General features: G+C 36.7%; 2 protein-coding genes across 5 annotated transcripts in view; one reads left to right on the forward strand and one right to left on the reverse strand.

Moving 5' to 3' along the window:
- ANGPT2 (angiopoietin 2) overlaps positions 1 to 14677 on the reverse strand; it is a 43471-nt gene extending 28794 nt beyond the window's left edge. For 3 of the 4 annotated variants that reach the window (XM_054062533.1, XM_009567795.2, XM_009567793.2), the window contains exon 1: positions 14002 to 14674. In XM_054062533.1, the coding sequence (XP_053918508.1) occupies positions 14002 to 14283 (282 nt within the window). In that variant the 5' untranslated portion in view covers positions 14284 to 14674. Of the gene's footprint in view, positions 1 to 14001 lie in introns of all 4 variants that reach the window. The other variant, XM_009567794.2, reaches the window with a different exon arrangement.
- The window catches only part of MCPH1 (microcephalin 1), a 126299-nt gene that overhangs the window by 76012 nt on the left and 28044 nt on the right, over positions 1 to 22243 (forward strand). The window lies entirely within an intron of this gene.

Here is a 22243-nt window from a genome sequence, read left to right on the forward strand (position 1 = left end):
TCAAGGGAGGGAAAGAAATCTTTTGGGAATGTATATGGGAATGCTTGAGATGTCTCTACGCTATTAGCTTCTTACATGCCCCATCGAGCATGTCTGCCTGTCCAGACCTCCAGCTAAGATTTTTCTCTTATCTCATTTTCCTGTCAGCAAAGAAAAGGTGAAAGTAACATCATAAATGAACACTAGCTGAAAGTGAGCTGTGATTTATTGGAAATATTCAAGCTAAAATAGTATAATAAAATACTAAAGGTTTAAATGCTAACTCTTAAAATAGTAAATGCAGACTTTACAATAAATTATATGGAGAAGATGGTTCAGTTAATGCCATTTATGCACTAAATGGAACCTTACCAACTTATACTTGTGTCTGATTACATCTTATTTAGAGAAAGATGTATGTTATGCTTTTATAATTTATACTTTCTATCAGAAGGAAAAAATTCTCCCCTTCATTTGGAATAATCTACTTGAAATAAAATGAAATATTTCATTAATTTAACATGAAAGTATTCATGAAATGCCTTCATTGTCTGCACAAATATTTATGAAGAATGACTTTCAGTCTGTGTTCTTGATGGTAAGTATTTTCTTCCTAATATTAAAAGGTATTACAGCATCATCAGGCTTTCTACTGTATGTTTTGAACTAGCTACAAAAGTTACAATCAAAATGATTACCTAGAAAAATCAAGAGTGCATAAGAAAAGGAAAGAGGCTTTGAAAGCGGAAACTATCCCGAAGTTTATCATAGAGTTGAGCTCTCACGATTCCAAGCACTGAGCTTGTTTTGTACATGTCATTTCCACTACTGCTTTCCTAAGTGTGCATGCATTTTCACGTGGTTTGTCACTTGGAGGATGAAATAGGTTCTTTATGCTATGTGTGATGCATTTACTCTATATAGTGCACAGATGAGCATTTTTTTAATGGTTGTAAATAAAATTTGCAAGTGAAAAATATTCTTGAGATTTCCAAGAAAATGTTGATATTAGAAACTAAATAGTAACCTTGACAAATCTTGTAATGGTCTGAGTTTCTATACAGGTAAGGAAATAACTTAAAATCAAAATTTAACAACAGTATCTTCCGAATTATCACTGATTATATGGTGATTAACCATTCTGAATTAAGGATATTCATTAAGGCAATAATCTAAGATTCTGAATCACCATTTTTCAAGATCACAGCTAAGTGGTATTTCTCTTAGAAATCAGGCAAGGAATTCATAAAGTTCCCATTAGTCTAAAAATAAAGAATAAATAAATAAATACTCTGAGTCATGAATGGCATTTTGCCGAAGTTCAGTAGCACTGCAGCCAGGAAGACAAGAAGCCAATGATGCTTCTGCCATTCACTGAAATGAATATAAATGTTCCTCCTTATGTGCAACAAGCCACCAACATTCAAAATTAGCATTCCTTACTTATGAGCACTATAAGAAATATTGCGGATCGATATTTAAATTTTAAATACTAGGTTATTGCATTGGGCTATAAGTTCACAAATTGAATACTCAAACTTTTTGGAGACGAGCCTACATTTTTTCAGTGATATTTTTTACTTGCTTGCTACCATCAGGGAATCAAGACTTTACCAGACTGGCAGAAAGATGAGATTCTGCCTTCAAAAAACTACATGTGAATAAACCTGTGGTAAGATCCCAGATCAACAGTGATCCTTTCCATTTGCATATTTTTTCCCTTCCATTAAGCAACAGGCAGCTGGAATAAACTTACTACCAGGTCTGCTGGTGGGCGTACTTAGGACATTTTTTCATGAAAGACTTCAGCTATGTGGTTTTATATCTATTACAAAATGTTTAGCAAACTCGTATCTGGCATAGATTTTTAAACTAAAACCATTTATCTTTTCTCTCTCACCTTATATCAAGTGAATTATGTTATGAATTACTCTTTCAACAGGATGGCCTGTTTTACAGAATAGCTCAAGGTGTGGTGGAACAAATCAAAGTGCAGTTTCTTGAGGAAATAGGAAGCAGATCTCTCTTTTCAAAATATGTAGTTGAGGAAGTGAAACAGAGTTAGGCATTCACGGATTATACTCAGCATTGCTTTCTAGGGAAGCAGTCATCTTGCATTCCACTTCCAACCAGAAGCAAGAATGATTCGGAGTTCAAGGATCAAACTAGTTAGGAAGCTGTGGAACATAATTAGTCCCTTTTGTAAGCTATAAAACTGGGTGTCTCCTGTTTCAAAGCTGTGTTCACAGAGCATCTTTCAGCATGAAAAATCATTACATTTTTTTTTTTAAATGTCACACATGAAAGAAACTGAAAGCATTTTGAGTAGTTCTCAAACTTTGCAACATACTGGCTTCTAAATATAGTTTATGGAGAGTTTATAAGATTTTTTTTTTCCTTGATGAAGAAGCCTCAGTGATGATGCTACCAAGAGAGAACCAGTCATTTGAGCTGAAGTCCTGCCAGTTTTTGAATGCTCAAGACTTTGAGACAGTAAACGTCAGCTGCTGAGTTCAGTTTGGAAGGACTGAATTTCTCTAAGAATTCACGCACTCATTTTCCTGTACAATTGCAAAAAAAAAAAAAAACAAAATAAAACCACAAAAGTTATTTCATCTCATAAATGCTGTAGCTCTTTTTTTTTAAGACATGGTCAATCTTTCTCTCCACTGTTTCCATTGCTAGTATGCTTGATGGACAAGGGAGGTGATGTGTCCAAAAGCTGCTACGTTTTCATCACCAGTCTGAAACTTCCTCTCTTGCCAGACCAGAGGTTTCCAAAATGCTGGGCAGGAGAAGCAGGACCCCAAACCCAAAATCAACTTGCCTGTGGCTAGAGAAAGCATTAAGGGCCACCCTTAAGCGAAGCTCAGGTGGTCATCTCTGCTTGATTAAAAAACCGAGCATCTTGATATGCTCTTGACAAATGCCACTTATTTGTTTCCCTTTGTTGTTCCATTAGAACAGTTAAGAGTCTTTAAAACAAAAGCTTCTGAGGAATTTCATGGTTGAAAGATAAAACAGGAAGCTACTCTGTAAAGAGCGGACAAACACAAATATTTGGAAATAAAATCAGCACGTATAGGTAGCACATTGCAGAAAAAAATGTGTGTCATGGGGAAAAAATTATTTTAGATTATGTAATACTGATAAAAAAGTACTTTTTTTTTATTCTCAATAGCTAGTAATATTCATCTAAAATCAGGCAATTTAGATTGTTGAAACGTAGCCAAGAAGAAAAGTCTTTCCATCCATTACTTCCAAAAGTTCCTCTGTCCCACAGAGCACTCAGGTGGTGATGGAAAATCACCTCTCACACTGAATTCCAGCCAGTGCTCCTGAAAGCCTGAAGCCAGGCAGCTGCCAGTTAGTGCTCTTGCATGAACACCAGAAACTGGAGCCAAATCCTCTCAAAACGAGGGATGCTATTGGCATTTATTATAATGGAAGACGAGGAACTCTCAGCAAACACAGCTGAGAACCAAAGCTATGTGCTATGTAGGATGGGTATTTTATGGCAGAAAACTGTCCCTGTTTAGCAAGATGTGATGGGATGGGCCACTGAAGAGGGACTTTTAAAGGTACTTTCTGAAGACTCCCTTGAATGCAAGACTGCTTGATTGCTGTCAAGATGAGTAACCACATCTACCAAAGGAGAAAGAACAATGTAATTGATACTGGATGCAGCTGGTCAGAAAAGGAAGCTGACCGTCTTAATACCCAGGAGAGCATTCATGTAGGTGAGGGTTCAAATTAAATTTAAAAATGAGAACAAAAGAATCCAGAACTGAGAATCCTGAATGACAACGGACATAGAGAAAAGGGATTTCATATGGGACAGACAGGAAGCTGAATAGTCTTAATGAAGGGAAAGAAGTAAAAGATTAGAAAAAAAAAAAAGAAAAGAATAGAATCTGTGTGAGCTGAATTTAAAAATAGATGTGTAAGGGATAGGAATTCATAGAGGGAATGAGCTGCAAAAGGGGTCTGGAAGACTGATCTTAAAGCTGGCTGGGGACAAGGAATTGGCTTGAGGGTTAAAAAACATTCTGAAATTGGACGGAAATTCACTGAGGAAAATGGTGAGTGCAAAGGACTTGACTGGATGAGACTCTTGGGAGATGTTACTCCCACATGAACTTGAGAGGAACAAGAAAAGGAAAATGTGTATTTCCTTGTGATTAAAATTATCACTCTTTTCTATTCCAATAGCATCCTTACTAGTTAGATATAGTGCACATGAAGTAAGCCTTAAAGCACGTCTGACTTACTGATTTACTCCATTATCAACTACCAATAGTTTCAAAAAAAGAAATTCACTTTTTGAGTTAAATGAGGTTTTAGATACATCGGATGAAACCTAAGTTTCACTAAAAAGTCAGTGGGAATTTTTCTACGTGCTTAGAGCAGAACTAGGTTTTTTTGTATGCTGTCCTCAGAACCTTTAGAAAATAATAAAGCTTAGCATAAAAAAAGAAACTGAACTCAAGGCATAGGTAAGATTTCTCTAGATGCAAGTCAAATAAACTTGAGTGTCAGAGGAAAAATAGGGTATTACAATCTATAGTTCCATAGCTGTTAAACTGTAGTTGTCAATCCTTGCTTGTTCGTGGTTAGACAGCATGAGTTTGTTTATATTTGTTGCAGTTTATACCTTGCTAAGGGTTAGGTTACTAGTCTTGGGGCTTACCTTCTAGTTATTTGAACCTTGTTTCATCATGCCAGAGCAGTTTTCAGAAAACATTCCTAGTAAGGCTCCAATAACAGTTACAGCAGGATTTTTTAATTTACTATTACTTTATAGGCAACCATTACATCTGTCAGAAAATCAGGCATCAGGATGGAAGTTTGGCATCAGTGAAAAACACAGGGATAGTTAACATAGTCAAAGTTCAGACCTCACACAAGGAAGTTTAGTTTTATTTAAGTGAGTTCCTTAGAAGCAGAAAAAGACAAGATTTTGTGTGGTTTTACTCATTCACTTAAGCTGTCTTATGCCTACTTTATCCATTTTCTTTAAAGTTGTATTAAGAAAAGGGAAGTTGGTGTTCCCTTTGAATAGTTGAATTAGCCTGCTTAGAAAAGCTTTCTAAGAAGAAAAGCAAAACCATAGAAATTGTTTAATTAAGTCTTCACGAGGGAATTTTCTTGAATATTGAACTCTCTGAATGGACAGGATATCTGTGAGTACAATAGGAAAGTATGGCAAGCGTGTTTTCCATTATGACATATATTTCAGCCTTGATGTGAAGCTTTTTTGATGTCTGAAAGCTGACTTTTTGCACAGCTGAGATGGTCAATTAATGGCTGACCCCGTGGAAAATGGGGCTAATGCTTCTTGACCAATTGGCATATTCTACTTAAGGCACTGGTTGATATTTCACTTGGAAACCGTGGGTCTGAACTAGTATCTCATAGGTGGTTAGACCTTGTAAGTGGAAAATGAGAAGGAAAATTGTTGCACAGAGCATGATGTTGTTGTTCAAGGGAAAGGACTTGAAGAATATGAAGCATCTTAATATGATGTCTCCAAGTTCCGTGAAGGAAGACAAAACTGAAATGGTATTTAGGTGCCAGCTATCAAAATTAAACCTCTCCACTTACTGAAATACCTCGGTGTAATAGTATAGATCAGATCATATGTTGAACAGCAGGACCCCAGCAGATGGATGTCATATCCTATCATATGCAGGGGGGCTGCTGGAGGGACAAGGGCTATGGCTTTTGCCCAGGAAATGTCCTTTCCACTGAGCTGGGTGTCTCCCCATTCCCACACCCTGACAGAATGGAACAAAAGAGGCTTTTTCCTTCCAGGATCATGCACATCTGATGCAGGCCTGAACCAAAGAGCAAGCATAGCGATGAAGCTGATATCGTGAGGGCACAAGGTGAATGATTTCCAGTGCTAGGAGCATGAAAATGAACAGGTCTGCAAAGTTGTTGTTTGGACTTAATGTGCTGCTCAATCACTTTGAGATTTGAAGAAGATCCCACCGTTTCTAAATGGTTACCATTTTTCTTTCTCCAAAGATGAGAACTTTTAGCCTTTCTCCCCGACAAAACGTTCTAAGTGGATTAACAAAGATCAAATGTTTGCCAAGTGTGTTTTCATGTAGTTTTGACAAACCCTTTATTCAAAAAGCAAACTGAAACATTGCTTCTAAAGTAGCTCAAATGATGACAGCTGTGTGATTGAGTATGCTGTACCACACCAGAATGCTCTAATATGGTAGTTTTGACTTTATACTGAATTACTCTGGGCCTCATGCATTCTTGAGCACAGTTTTTGCAATGCACGCAGTTATTTTCATTTTCTTGATAATTACAATATTAAAAGTTACTAGAGAGTCTAAAAATTGAACACTTCTTAAAGAATTCCATTTGCTAACATTGAGAGAGCTTTAATATATCAAGCAAGCTTTTTTTCCCACCCTTCCAGAAACTTAAATAATAAGATGTCATAGCTACCTGTTAAATTAAATAGTCTGTTAAGCTCTCAGCTGTGTCACCACAATACGCTGATTTGAATTCCTGACCAAAATTGATGATAGAAAGTTGATATGTTGTTCCCCGGGGAGGTAAAGGAACTCTATATAGTTTCATTTTTTTGAAGTTCTATCATGATGCTTGAGACCTGACTACAAATACCGAAATGGAAAAGATATTTTTTTCCCTACTGTACTAAAAGGAATTTGAGCAAAGTTAGGACACTATATGTCACTTGGGCTTAATAGGGATCTCTAGAGACAGCTGAATTGGAAAATTGTTGTCATCTAAGAATTCTAAAGTATTCGCTCATTTGGAGAGAGAAATATTTCACTCCTTAGAGCTTCTGTGAATAATGTAACTCTGAAGAATACTAGATTTCCATCCATACTTTTCTAACAGACAGAGAAGTTAACAGAGGGAAGGTTGCATAGTCTATCATCCTTCTCCTTTTAGCAGTAAGACCTCATTATGACCTTAGCAGGCTCCTGGAAGATTATTAGATAAACTGATAGTGCTTCATATGGACAGTATAAAGACAGCAGAAAAGTTCCTGTAGCCTCCCTCTCTCTGTTTAGAGTAAGCATAATATGCTGGAAGTTGGAATGAGAACAGATATCTCCCAATCATGCAAAATTACAAGATATGTTTGCTAAGCTTAGTAAACATCTTAATTTTAGTGTTAATTTGTTCCACAGACAGATAAAAACTAATAGGTTTTTTAGTAATTATTTCTAATGTAGTAAGCATTTGTATTTAAAATGGCATTTAAGAAGTAGTAATGTATTTTCCTAGGCAGCATGAAAACTGACACAGTGAGTGTTTGCAGAAGTATTTAGGTGTGGGATTTTTTTTATACAAAGCATGGATCTGGGTTTTGTAACCTGTAGAATTCTATAACATTTGATCTTGGTTTATTTGAAATAGAGTTTAGGTTCACCGACCAGTATTTCATTTATTCTCAGTAAAAAATAAATGATTTTTTTTTTCCTCTGCCCCTTTTCTTAGAGATATGGCTGTTAAAAGAAATCAAATTATCACTGTATTTGAAGCTGTAAAGCACTTCTCAACTTTGTGTGTGTGTGTGTGAGATTATTTGGTTTAATTTGTTCCACTGTGGAATGTACCCTATCTCTAAGGCATTTCTAAGTATTAGGTTACTGTGCTATACCTTTTTTTTCTTTACAGACACTTAATGCTATAAAATGATAGGCTGATCCTATTATTTTTTCACCTGTAATTTATATTTGGCTAGTCTGAGAAATTCAAATAATAAAATAACAGACTAAATTGTCTGTGCTTATTTCTGAAACTTCTTATTCAGTGCCGTGCAAACTTTCCTTTCTTGAAAGTTGTAATGATACTTAAAGTCCACTGAAGAATTCTTTTCTCAATGGTTTAGCTGTTTTTATCAGTGGGATATTTCCTAGTGAGAGCATTTGGACTACCAGAATATTTTCTGTGTGACATCTTTGTTCCATATATTGGTTCATACATGAAATATTATTTTATTCAAGAGATATCTCCCATTTTCCCTTGTGCAGTCTCTGCAGATATCCTTAAGGCTCCCATCAGTATCTTATTACTAAATAGATGCTAGAATTGTTTTTCTCTGAAGTACAACTTGCATCTTCTTCATCCAGGAAGAATTTTTTTTTAGAAGTTTGATGAGACACTAGAATAGGTTGACCAGATAACTTGTGGATGCTCCATCCCAGGAATTGTTCAAGGTCAGGCTGGACAGGGCTTTGAGCAATCTGATCTAGTGGAGATGTCCGTGCCCCCAGCAGGGCGATTAGACTTGATCTTTGAAGGTCCCTTCCTGTCCAAACAATTTTATTATTCTGTGATTCTGCCAGGATGTGGGAATGGAGAGACACCAAACTCTATGGAAAGACCATTGGTCCTGAACTGACTTTACCTAAGCTGCTTTAACAACTGGGAAGCATAATATTTTTCTCTGTATTCGTATCACATATTCAGCCTAGTCCACATTTCTGCTTTCTACCTATTGTCTCTTGATTCTGAGACTTAAAAAATTCAGTGCCAAAGTAGCATGCCAGATTGAGGGCCATGCAGCGTGCTAACTTTTGCACCTTCTTTAGAAATGCTGATAAATCTACCTCTTCAAGGGGGATTTCTTTTAAGTTTTCTATTCCTCTATTTCTCTCCCTTCCAGACTGAAGAGACAGACTGTACTTCCTCTAGGGAGCTAGTAAAGATATATTGAGTCATCAGATGAAATTCTGGGTTTGCTAAGCTCCAGAGAAGGATCCTAGAGTGGCACCTCTCTGTTGTAAACCTTCATCTAAGGTCTAAGACTACGTCTTCTAAATCAGTTGGAAGCAATTTGCATACCTAACCCTATAATAACGGTAGTGATGGAGGAAGACACTCCTACTTTGCCCCCATCTCAGCTTTCAGCCAGAGATATGTAAAATCCCATGAAATAAGAGATGCAACCAGAGGTTCTTGCACTAATGTATGTAAAAGGTTGTTAAATAAATAGTGGTTTACTAAGATGTGTTGGTTTACTGTAAGAAATGTTGTAAATTAAACAACATATAATGTGATATCTTTTTAAAACCACAAATACTGTGGTATGAAAAGGACAGTATAATACACTCACTCTCGATACTAGATGTCATATTTTGTAAGTTAGAAATGGGTACCTGTGTCTTCTGGGCAAAATTCTGTTCTAAGCAGTATACACGTGATAGCTTCTTTTTTGTGATTAGGAATCAAGCAAACTGTATCTGTTGTTTCCCTTGGTAAAGTAGGAGAAGATGCACATTACTGTATTTTTTCATAATTAACAATAAAAAAGGAGCAGTGACAAGATAATTGTCTGTAAAAGAAACACCATTCTGAACCTCAGTCTGAAAAAGTTTGTAAGATATTCTGAAGGTTATGCTGTCAATTTTTATATGTTAGGTGCATATGCAAACAAAAAGGACGGGTAACTGCTAACTCAAGCATCTCCAGGCTCATTTCTTTTATGTACACTTGAAGAAAGAGAAAAAAGAAGGGAAATAAAGCACTTGATGTTAATAATTAATGGAGAAAGACTCACAATTTACTGTTTAGATCAGTCAATGGCAATAGGTTAGAATCATATTAATAACAAGCAAAACACATGGAAATATATCTTGGATGCTATTAAGCTATTAAGAGATTGGTTCAGTTAAAAAAGCCCCTGTTTATCACATTTTTACTGTTAACGTCTTGGAGATGGTGAGCTCTGAACTTCAATTTCGTCTAGTAGATCTGTACAAGAAAATCTCTAGTCGACTACTTTTTGTTGATTTTGTACAATTTCATACCTGTATTACCAATCTGGTTTTTGTGGAATGATGCAGAAATAGTCTTTCCGGCATAGTTTTTAAACATGCCAAAGTGTCATTTCAAATCCTTTCACAGAAATTTGCTTACAGGAGATATAACAATAAACTGCATAGTCAGATCATTTAAAGTAGTATGAACACTTTATCCAATAACATGTACTAATCTGAAAGTAAAAAAGCATTTTCTTTTGATCCTGCCAGTACTCTTTTGCTTAGCAAATACATTGTCGATAGACAGAAACAAGCACTTTTCACAATAAGTGGAAACAGATGCATTACTTAAGAAAGGAATGCAGCTCTTGATTCAGATTCAGAATCATCTCTTGCGTACTTCAAAATCCAACACTGTACCATATATTTGTCCTTGTCCATTGTGTGCAGATGTTTTTGCTTGATGGCATGTTGGAATATCTTTTCATAACTGAGATATGAAATTCAGTACAAGTACACCAGTAATTATAACCTTTCATTGGTAATTACTCATCAAAAAATACAAGCATTCATTCCTGTACATCTTAAAATCTCTGATCTTGTTGTGCTTAGAGAAGAAATACATTTTGACAAAAGGTTTTTAGCTCAGAGTATCCAAAGAAACTCTATCTCTATCAACAGAGCGCCCCCCTCCCAGTCTGCTGGGATGATTCAGGATGAAGTCCTGGGTTTAGGCTTAAATATTGACTCCTGGCACAGACTTTTATTTTCTAGTCTTTTGATCTGCTGATAAACTACAAATAAATTACCTATATTCCATATGCTGTAATCGCTTTGATCATACATTGTTTTTAAGAGTAAAAAGAAAGACTAAGAAAGTATAACCCATTTCTTTTACGCTACAGTCAGATCTCCCGAGTCATAAGATCTATTTTATGTACAAAGGAGTAAATTCAAGTCAGTGTTCAGTTATTTCAATGTCTTAATACCTGGAAAAAAAACAGTTCCCTGAGTAGAAAACTTGTGATCCAAATGGTAAAGCTGCCATTAATTCAGACAGAGATTTGTTTAATTGTGGAACTTAAGGGAATTGCCTGTCTTTTAGGAATATCTGAAAACCTGGTGTTGTTTTTATGTAAAAAAAATGCCAAAGTATAACATGCATGTCTACACTTAAAATTTACAGTCTTGTACCTCAGCTGTATCTCAATCTATTATCCTCTCAAATAAATTGAAAACCTCATTACTGAAAGGTTGGCTCCCCCTGCCCACATGCGCATTAAAAAAGTCTTACACTTTAATATACGAATTGATGTCAAGGTAGGAACAGTCAAAGAAGAAAGTTCATTTCAGGTATGTTGCTGAATGATTGATGTAGGGGTTTGGCCTTTGCTCTACAGCATCGCTTACCGGCTCACTGCTAAACACTGGATTAGGTGGAATAGTGATTTGTTCTAGTATGTCATCCGAATGCTTAAACATAATCTACTTCTGAAAATACATTCCAGTTTTATGTGTGGTATTTACAGTAGTGACATAAGGCATTAATACAGTTCAGAACGAAAAAAAAAAAAAAAAGAAAAAATCAGTTTTCATGAAGCAGCAAAATGTAGCAATTGTAGAACAAAGTCTTCTGCTCCCTATGCAGGAGCAGATCACAAAAGAACCTGAACCTACGTAACTCATTTTCTTCCCATTGTGTTTGTCCATTAAGCAGATGAAGCACACACTTCCCATGCTGTTCCATTCATACAGACTAGCGTTCATTCAGAAATAGAACGTTTCCTTTAGTTGATGGATTAAAGGCAGGACGGGGGGAGGAGTGTAAATATGTTTTGGGATGTGCAATACTTCAGGAACAACGTTTAAAGGTTAATTCACTAAAAACTTGTATCTTTTTTTTACACAACTTCGAAATAAAACAGGTGCTGCCTCTTAAATGAAGGAAAAAAAGAAAGCTTTTTAAAAAGCAAGACCCAAAGCTCGGGGTTTTGTGCAAATGCTGAGAAGTTAATGCCAGGTTACTTTGTGAATCAATCTTATATTACACTTTCAATAGGGTCTAAAGTCTAAGTGAACAATTTTTTTTTGTCATGCCTTGATTAATATAGTAGTATATTTTTGTCAATTGAAATATAAACCTAGGAATGCGTATTAGTGACCTTAAGAAAAACAGCAAGTAAACTCTGTAGGCAACTTTAGAGGTTGTTGTTTGCTTTTCATCTTCACTTGCGGACCAGGTGTCTCTAGCAAAGCAAATCTGAGGAAAAGCTACTTTTGTTGGAGTCTCTTTGTGAACAAAACAGATGACCTAAAGAGCAGGTGTTAAAATAGTGAAAAAGGCAAACAGCAGTTATTTTACAGGATGTTTAGCTGTGGAATAGCTAGGAAAAAAAAGGGGGGGGGGGGTGGTCTTTTAAAGCATCTTATTTGGAAATCTTTGCTAAATAAAAGAAACATTTCTCTGCCTCATAAAAAAAGAAAATCTGCCTTTTGGTTCCCCAAAGAAGGGGTTAGATATACAATCCCTCTTGTAACTGATTTCCCAGGGACTGACAGGAAAAAGCAGAGTTTTTACTAAATAAGGATGCTGGAATTTGCTTACTGGTTTCTGTTTACCTGATGCCACTTATGATACTGTGTTTGCCTACTTAAGTGGCATTTAGCACTGGAGTCCTGCGTGTGATTTTCTATTTATGTTAGGAAATAGCTTAGCAGCTGGGTAGATTAGGCTGTTTTGTGTATTTCTCATCCTGCATTGCACATCTGCTAATGTTGGTCTTAACATTACAATAGTGAGCATTGTAATTTAATGAGTAGAAAAGTAAGTATGTGAAGTATGTTTGCTTGTGAGATTAAAAAACCAAAAGCTATTGAACTGATGCTATTTGGATGTCTAAATTAAGCATCCTAAACCCATAAAGACAGATTTAGAGGCCCACACTGCAGCCCTCAACTGTATGCATTTTGGATTTAAGCTAGAAGGTTCTTTTTCAGGTAGATGACCACACTAAGCTTTCTGCTTTCAAGTGTGACTTCTATTTCTTACACACACACATTCTCTAGCAAGTTCCTTTGATTGAATCATGCTAGTTCTGCAACTTTGTGACTGATGAGAGAATTGAACCCTAATGCAAAATTATTCTATAATCACGTAAGCCTGGTATGGAGAATTGGCTACTCATTGTAGAGAACTATGAATTCTCTTCATTCGCAACAAATATTTCTTTCTTTATGTAAAAAAACTCATGACATCCCTTGAACACTTCCTTGGAGATCTCAGCTGCTCAGTTAAGTCCTCAAAATATTTATTGCTTAGAAGATAGGGATCTTGGTATGAGACACAAACACTAATAAATTTACTATGCAATTAAACTATACATCACATTTTTGCAGGTACCAGTGAAATAAAGGTTTATTAAATCAAAATCCATTGAACTCTACCACATTTAGAATCAAGCAAGTTTCTGTTAAAATGAGGAACAGTGATCTGACTTGTTCTCCAGTAATATTAAGAATTTATGCAGTATAAATGTTTTTTGTGTTTTCAAGTATAATTTTACAACTGTTGCCACTTTGGCAATAAACATATCTTTTTCCCTTACTTCCAGTGGAGTTGCATTAAAGGAAGCTATGTGGCAACTGCAACACATTTTCCAGATTTTTTTTTCCCTTGAATATTGTATATTGGAGTGGAAATGTTACAGGATGCGAAGGATATCCGCTAATGAACTTTCTTGAAATTCTGTCACTTCACTAGGCTAATTTCACTGCAAGTGACTCGCAGCCCTTGCTTAGAATTACAGTTCTTTATCAGCAGGTCTTAGTATATTCATGACCGCATGCAAGTTCTGAAATAGTTTCAAATAACATTTTTCAAACATGCCTTGGATAAAGGTGCGTTCTGTATTCTTTAAATAGAGATAAAATAGCCCTTGTTGGTTAATTATAAATTCCTAGCTGGTTCTTTCATGTCAGAAATTTCAGGCAGTCTGCCTGGGTATGTATTTACTGTCTGTCCAAGCAACTCAAATGCAACTTGAAAGCACAAGCTCTGCAGAACAGTGCAGTTCTCTATTCCTTTTTAGTCAGTAAAATTACATTCTCAGACTTCAACTTTTTGATTGAAAAGTAATTCAGAAATTTGGTTTAGATAATGGAGTTTGTGAATTTAGAAACTGATAGAAAAAACAAAACACAATGAAATAGATAACAGGATGCTGTAAACAAGATTTTTAGAATAGAAATTCTCTTATCTTACCTTCATTAGCCACTGAGTGTTGTTTTCCATAATGTTTTCAAGTAGCTGCAGTCTTTGAACTGAATCATCGTAATCTAAAGGTGCATCCCTTTGCACTGCATTGGACACGTAAGAAGACGACCGGCAGTTGTCTGTCTCCGGCAAAAGGAAGGTATAGCTGCATGACCCGTGCTGAACTTGGTACTGCTTCTTGCCTATCGCCTCCATGCTCTTACTAAAGGAGTTATATCCCGAAGCTAAGAAAATACCGCAGCCCAAAAAGAAGTAAACAGTCAGCTGCATTTTAGCTCCTGCGGTAACCCAGCAAACCTAGAGTGCTGTGGGGCGTTCTTGAGAGCTCAGACCTAGTTAACCTGCGCTGGAAGCGAGTGCTCTGCTGCCATGTGCCGTCTGAATGAGGGCTGGGCTTTCTCACTGTCCAAATCTCAAACTGGAAGCGTGCAGTCTTTCCCCTGAGTCCGGAGCTGTCAGATGCGGAAAAGCAAAAACAATCCTCTTGGAGCGCTGGGATGCAGCCCCCGCTGGAGGTTGCTCCTCCTCGCCTGTGCCCACAGTTCACCGCTTTGGTCCCCCCCAATCAATCACTTCTGTGCCCTTCTAGGATGAGTTGATAAGAGCAGCAGGCAGACATGTGGAGTGAGGCTTGTGCAGAGCGGAGTGAGAGGAAACCCCGGGGAGGAGCCGACAGCAACCGGACCCCTGCGAATTCCTCCAGCGCGGCTCTAATTAAAGAATTTCCTAGACAGAGCAATCAGTTCCGATAGCCTCCAACTATGCTTGTAAAGTATTTGTGGTGGTAATAATTTTTTTTAAATGCTGACCAGAAAAAAAAAAAAAAAAAGATTTCTTAGGCTTTTTTTTCGTGCTCTATAAAGAATTTTTGTTTAAAATGCACTGAACCAAGACATAATTTCGGTTTTGTTTAATGCATTGTATAATTACAGAGAAAGACACAGTCCTAAGCATACAAAAGCAGGCTTGGGCACGTCTTGCAATGAGAACAAGAGAGGGGTGTTAATTAAAAGTTTTCAGTTGAACGCAGACTTTGTATTTTTACTGAATCTCTGAGATTTTTAGGCATATAAGCATTTTCAAGCTTCTTTTTTTTTTTTAAGTCCTTTTTGTCTGCATTAAATGGCTAACTTTGGAAGCGCTAAGGTTGGAGAGAGTTGCAAATCACACGTCAGCTGGGACTGGGAGAGGGAATAACTGCCCAGATACAGTGGCAGTAAGGCATGTCTCAGGAAGTGGCACGGCTGAATAGCAGTTCCCCCGTCAGCTCTCACCAGCCCAATTCCATGCCCTTGGAAGTGGGAAATACCCATAAAAACTGAGGGAATAATCTAATAAAGTAAGTCTTTGAAATGTGGATGTGAGAGTAAAAAGCGGCTTCCCCTCTATTTCCCACTCCCATGTTCACAGCAATGATCAGTGATCTTGAAAAAGCGGAAAATTACCAACTTACCAAACCCTGGGAAAGAGTTGATTCCACTGAAATTTTGGAAAAGTTTACTTCTCTGTTTTAGAAAATGTCTTCTCGAAACCAGCATGATGGGATACGGACCCCTGAAGACAAACTGCCAGAGAGTTTTGCTAGGTCTGGATCTGGAAGCTATAGATCTTTCTTAATTAAAATAAACAAAGAGAACGCCGTGCTAGTCAAACTAACATGAATTACAGACCAGAGTTACTTTTAGATGAGGAAAATCCTCGCATGCCCTGAGATCTTAGAACAGATTTTCTTACACAACCTGTTATGTTTCATGTAATAGACTAATGGAGCTTTTACTTTTTAAACCATGGAAGTTGTGTTCTGGAGTGGTCAGAAATAGTTGTAGCAACTAAAATGCACGCCTTACGTTGTGGGAAACTGTTGGGATTTCTTTACATAATACAAAGTTACCTCTGTGAAGGAAAATCTCTAGAATTTAATTCTAAATACCTCCAGAAAGGTTCGGATTGTACTTGACTTTGACCTATGTAACCAGTTTGTCAGATTTTCTTCCTGTGAAGTGTTCATCTGCCATTGTCCATCCTTCCAGCCAAAGGAAATAAGGGAATATGTTTGGAGCTTGGGATACAGTCCAGATTATTTTCTCAAAATATACATTTTCGGAGGGTTTGGAGTATAAATTTTTCAGTTTTGTGCATTTTTCAGTTTTGTATTGCAACAGCAAAGCGAAGTAAGGTAACAGCTACGTGCATTGTTAATGAATTTGCAAAAGCTTTCTCCATAGTGATTTCTGCTTTTCAGTATGTAGAAGTCTTTGAAAGAAAGCTTAATTCCATGTGAATATCAGCCCTTTACAAGATAGTTGAGAAACAATTATGCAAGGAGGACAGCACTAGGATTAGATTTATACCCTACACTGTGTGAAGCATTTCTGGGCATCTTACCAGACTTTCAAATTCAATATTTTCTTTTATTTGATTTTTTTAAATTAATTAATTTTCTAAGGTAAATGAGAATTTCCTATTATGACTTGTACTCATCCTTAAACTGATCCATCCCCTACTTTTTTTCAATCTCACAGCTAGCGCGAAGAATATAAGGCTCTCAACAGAGTACTGCTGAATGTAAGAATGCTCCGGCTCTGAAACCATCTCTCTCCAAAATGATAAAGAACCGGAAGATAATCTTAATTTTTCTGGTTATATTTCCATGCATTTGTTAATACCTTAGTTAGACATTAAAGGGAAAGATGAGTGTAGTCTTTAAAGGTTTTGCTTTTAATTATTAGACTTCTACTCAAAAGACTCGGCATATATAAAAGACAAGATTTAATGGATGCTGAGAATTCATTAGACTGGATTTCCATGAGAGGCTTGATTAAATCGACAAGGTTTGAATTGCTATGAATCTTGCCATCTCCATGCCACACCAGCAAGTCAGATCACCAATATAATGTGGCAGCTCAGTTTCGCTGGGTTTTTTGAGGAGAGACTGGAGAGTCTCTAAAGGTTTGAACTGGAGTCTGTTTTCCTTTAGGAAAGGCTGATACATGACCCTGGGAGCAGTAGTGGGGCCAGGAACAAAACTGAACTTGGAGGCTGCCTAACAAGGCTTGCTGTATCTTGGACCTCCACTAGGGAGAACTGTGGCTGTATGAATACTGGAAAGAGAAACTAGTTCACCTTTTACTGTTTTTTTGGCTGCGTTTGGTTTTTGTGGCTCTTTTTTTTTTGAATGAATGAATGAATGAATGGCCAGTTGCTATGGCAGCTGTCAGCAGTTCAGGGAAAAGGTATAGAAAATGCAAGTATTATTCCAAGAAGTGATAACAAATTCCTAATGGAAGACCCTTAACAGCACGGTAGGCACCACCAGTTGACTGCTCTGCTGTGCTTCTCATCCGGCTCTTGGAGTAAAACCCTGAGGTTCACCATGGTAATGTTTTCCCCAACTTTTCCTTGACACACCCAATCTGTAGGGGCAACAACTGGAATACATCCCCCAAAACACACACACACATAACTGCTGTTTCCCCATCTGGGTCCAATGGACTTATATTGCTTTACTGAAGTGCTCTTTCCCACTGCCCGAGAAAGTTAGTGAATGTTCACCTTGCCAACAAAATAAATATACATCCCTTCAACCCTTCGCTGCAGGATAGTGCCGTATTTGGTGCATCTTTTGGAGCATTTGATTGTGATCCTTCACCCTTTCTATCCCTTTGGGAGCAGCTTTCCCAGCTGTGGAGGAGGAAGTGGACTTCTCTCCCTCCCCAGGGACTCAAAGCCAGGCAGAGTTCAGGGGGAAAGAAAGTAGTAACAGCTAATTTTAGAAAACTGGTGTGAAAAGTAAGTCAAGTTAAATACATTTTTGTCCTTGAAAACTGAGGAGGAGGAAGGAAGATGCCTGAATACAGCCTTTTTACTGAGCCTCAGAGGCATAATAACAAGTCTGCTTGCAGGGCAGGGCTTATTCCAGAAAAGCTGAATGACAGAGATCTGTCTCCCATCAGTTATGAATAGGAACATCTCATAGCCATGTTGAAGTAGGAAGGAATGTAAATAATTTGGCATGGAATCTTATATATGCCAGTATGAAATTGAGTAAAAAGTTGTAATTCAGACCAGTTGCTCCCTCTCAGTGTTTTTTTTCATGTTCGTTGTTCTCTTTATCTTTTATTTCTGCTCTCGATATGGAATGGTACATTTATTCTGCACAGTGAAATATAGCTGCTTAGCCTGTGATTTCCTGCTTGCTTTATGGCTGAGTGTATATAGTCTTTGACATAAAATAGCAAATAGTGGCTTGGTATATTTAAAGTACAAATTAGATCTTTCCATTTTTAGAAAGAAGATACCCCATTCTACTGAACTCACCTTATAAGAAGAGCTGAAATGTATATTTTGTCAAAACTAAACATTTAGAACATTTCACCAGATGTGTGGCAGGCAATTTCCTTTCCTGGGAAACAGTAAATTCCCTTACTCAGCCAATCCTGTTTTTATTCCATACAGCATATGACTAAGCTGCTTTGAGAGAGATGCCTGAATACCACTAACATTATCTTTCCAATTATCATTTTACTTACAGCTGCACTGCTTCTGTTTGACAGGCAAATACAGAGATCTTGTGAGATATCTGATAGAAAAGGAAGCATAAAAGTTTCTGAGGTAGCATAAGAAAACGTTGGCTGGGCTTTAGTCTGCTGTCTGCTGACTTTGCCACCTAAAACTTTCAAGATGTTGATTTAGTAGATAAGCAAGTTCTCATTTCAGCAGTTTTTTTGTTTTAGCAAGGAAGAAATACAGAATGAAATATATCCAAAATAAAGACAGAAAAATATAAACAAGTATGCTTTGGTGCTGCATCCTTATAGGGATATTTGATCTGCGTATATAAATGAAACTGCTGTAGTGTGAGAATATGGAACTCCAAAGTCAAAACTGAGATGAAAATTTATCTGAAACTTGGAATAAATTAATGAAATATTTTATATATTCTTGGTATTCACATTCCTTACATTTCGACACTCAGTGTTAAGTCCCCACCTTTGGTTCCTGGTACTTTAATATTAGTTTATGGTAGTTCTGTTTGCTGGCTTCAAAATATTTTCTTTCACTAGGAGTATTTTAGCATGTTTCTCAGGAACAAATGTCAACAAGGACAAGACTCATGAACTCGTAACTTAAAAAACAGGGAACAGGATCTTGGACGCTACTAGCTTTTTACTCTGCTGAAAATCTTATCTGTTTTGCGATCTTACACTCTCTTTGAGAGAGAGGAGTGCCAGATTATTATGTTTTCTGATAAGCCAAAATAAATTGTTTTCATCAAGACCCACAGTTCAGTTGTTTAGCACTTCTAAAATTAGTGGTAATATCTTAGCAATTGTTCCTCTTGTCCCCACCATTTGCCTGTTATCCTTATTATTTCGTCAGAACTCCACTGGTTTCTCATGACTTCTTTAACAAAATCTCAGGATTCACCTCACTTTCTCAGTTGCTGCTTATTTCTAATCACTTGGAACTTCTGGTGTTGCATCTTGTGAATTCATAGTCACCTTTATGTTCTGTCTGACGTTCTCCTTGAGTGCCCTTCCTTTCAAGGGAGGGCATTTACCCTGTAATTCTCATTGTACTTTTGCTGAGAGACAAGAGGTCAAATAATCTGACCCGCTGAAAATTTCAGTTACCACTCTATCTTGGTGACTTGGTCTGCTTGTTCCCATCTTGCCTTGTAACATCCAATCCAGCATTTGAGTACACGTCTTTTTTCCTGGATATCGCAGCATTAGTGGAAGCATAAAGTGGCCAAAGCTAGACTTGCCCCTTCTTCACATTTGATGCTGCCACCATCCTTCAATTGATTTAAATCTAAAATCTGCAAATTATGTTTATGTCCCTTTGTACCTTTGGCATTTTATGTGTAGATAATATGTAGATGACACGTAAGTGATGTAATAATAAGTGAGATAATGATATAATAAATTCACATAATATGTAAATTATATGTTAAATTTCTCTTTGAAGTGTGACTTGCTTATGAAGTTAGTTCTGTCTCAGTAAATTAAATTCAAGTTTATTTTCATAAGAATTGTTAGACAACTGTCAGAGCTTCACAGGAGTACGCTTATCTACTAAATTGCTTCTAATTGGTTTTGATTTTTGGAAGTCCTAAATTTAGCCCCTCTCCAACCAAATATGTCATCTTCATTGCTTACTTTTAGACACTGACTGGATTGGCTCTCTTGGACTGTCTTGGTTATACTCGACATGTCTTTTCTCAGTTAATCTGACATTTAACATTTAACCATATTTTCCACTTATAGATTTATTTTGATATCTCACTTTTGTTATATAACATCTGCTCAAGGCTTTGTGACTGAGATTGTATTAACTTTAAAATAAATCATATACTTGTATGTATATACATACTTATAGGTGTATATGCTGAGTATGTTGTAGATGCCATCATACCTAAAATATAGTTGGTTGTGTTGATTTAGATTGAGACTTCGTGGTATTACATCTTCAGCAACAATGATAACACTAATATTTAACTAATATTTTTGAAATTCCTGTCATTGTCATTTCTACATTCCTTAACCTTCTTAAATGCAAAATACCTCTTTATTTTTACTGGTTTATTATTTTTATAGGGATTTCCTTAATCCCTCCAAATTTTCAAGGGGTATCTAAAGTAAAATACACAAATTATCTATGATATAAACTTGTAATCCATGCAAATAATGTTTACAGGTATCCAAGAAGATTCTCAGAATGCATTAATGAAGTTCCTGTTAGTAGGACAGATGGTAGTTTCTTTCACTGAGAGCAGTTTTGACTAATGAGTGTTATTTTAAATCTTTGAAACATGAATCATCCACATACAGAAGTAGGAAGTGAGTCTCAGGATTATGAAGAATACATGCTCTACGTCCTTCCTCCGTAACATTTTTGTATTGTTGGGCTGTAGTACGCAAAGTCTGTGCTCATTCTCTTCAGAGTTATGTGATGACAGCAAACTTTAGCTGGTAACAAGTGTAATTGCATCTTAAACTCAAATAGCACGAGTTCAAAATGAACATGGAAACTACAGCTAATGTTAAGGATCTTATAAGTGGACTGCTGAATATCTTTGACAGTTTAACTGCTGTGCCTCATCAGTCTCCCGTATGGGGCACCTTGTTTAAACCTTTACCATTCATTTGAAACTGAATTAAATAACTTGCATGCTAATATGTAGCTACTAGCTCTAGTAAGGCCTTTAAAACTTGTTTCAAAACTTGTTTCTGTAGCACATGCATATTTTCTCTTCATTATTGAATTATATGTGAAAAAAAACAGATATTCTTACTCTATATGCTCATATACTGTTTATATGCTCTTTGAGAAATGTCTTTTTAGTTAGTTTGCTAAGTGTGGATAATTTAAACCTAAAATCTTTATGTAAGGCTTTGACTTTTGTTGTTTTATGTGAATGTTGTATTATGTTGATGTGAAAAGGCAGCAGGCTGAAAGAATCCAGGAGGCTTTTGGAAAACGAGAAGTCTGCCATACTGACATCTTAAAGAAAAATGCATATGCCGTTTGTTTAAAGGAATGTATTTTTAAAATGTCTAAGCAGTCGACAGTAATCTACCCTTACAAATAACCTCTGTCCCTGTGATTTAAAGCCTTCCTCTTGTAAGCAGCCATTCAGGTTAGCGGAAGGTTCTCTCATCTGGTAATAGCACACTCATTTGGTAATAACAGCGTGTCATACTTCCGAAGAGCATGTTCAAGTTAAGGATCTGAATTCAAAGATAAACTGATGTCAAAGAGAGAATGAAAAGGAAGTGAGAAACTGTGTAAAAGGAATAAACAAAGCTTTCAGAGAGAGAGAGGACATTTATGGCAACAGTAAGGTACCTAGTTCCTGACATCTGTTTCCCTCAAGAAAAAAATACAGTACATAAGCTAACCTTTCTATGGGGAGTGCCAGACAAATATTTGCAGCATATTTTCATATATTCATATTTGTTGACCTGTATTACAGATGTGTAATTTGAAGAGGACAGATCAACTGCAAACTTCATACAGATAAATCTTTGGGGTTTTTTTGATCTAATAAACATAGTTTATTAATAATTTTCAAAACCAGTCCTCACCCTCTTGCTTATTCTGCTGCAAAACCTGGGCATTCTTTTCATTGTTGGTTTAACTTCTGTACAAGCAAAGGAAGGAGCTAAAGTACTTTTTTCCCTGGTTAGTGAGGCATTGGAACCTGTGATGGGACAAGAGAAAGATT

Source organism: Cuculus canorus, chromosome 3 (assembly GCF_017976375.1).
Source record: "Cuculus canorus isolate bCucCan1 chromosome 3, bCucCan1.pri, whole genome shotgun sequence".
Lineage (NCBI taxonomy): Eukaryota > Metazoa > Chordata > Aves > Cuculiformes > Cuculidae > Cuculus > Cuculus canorus.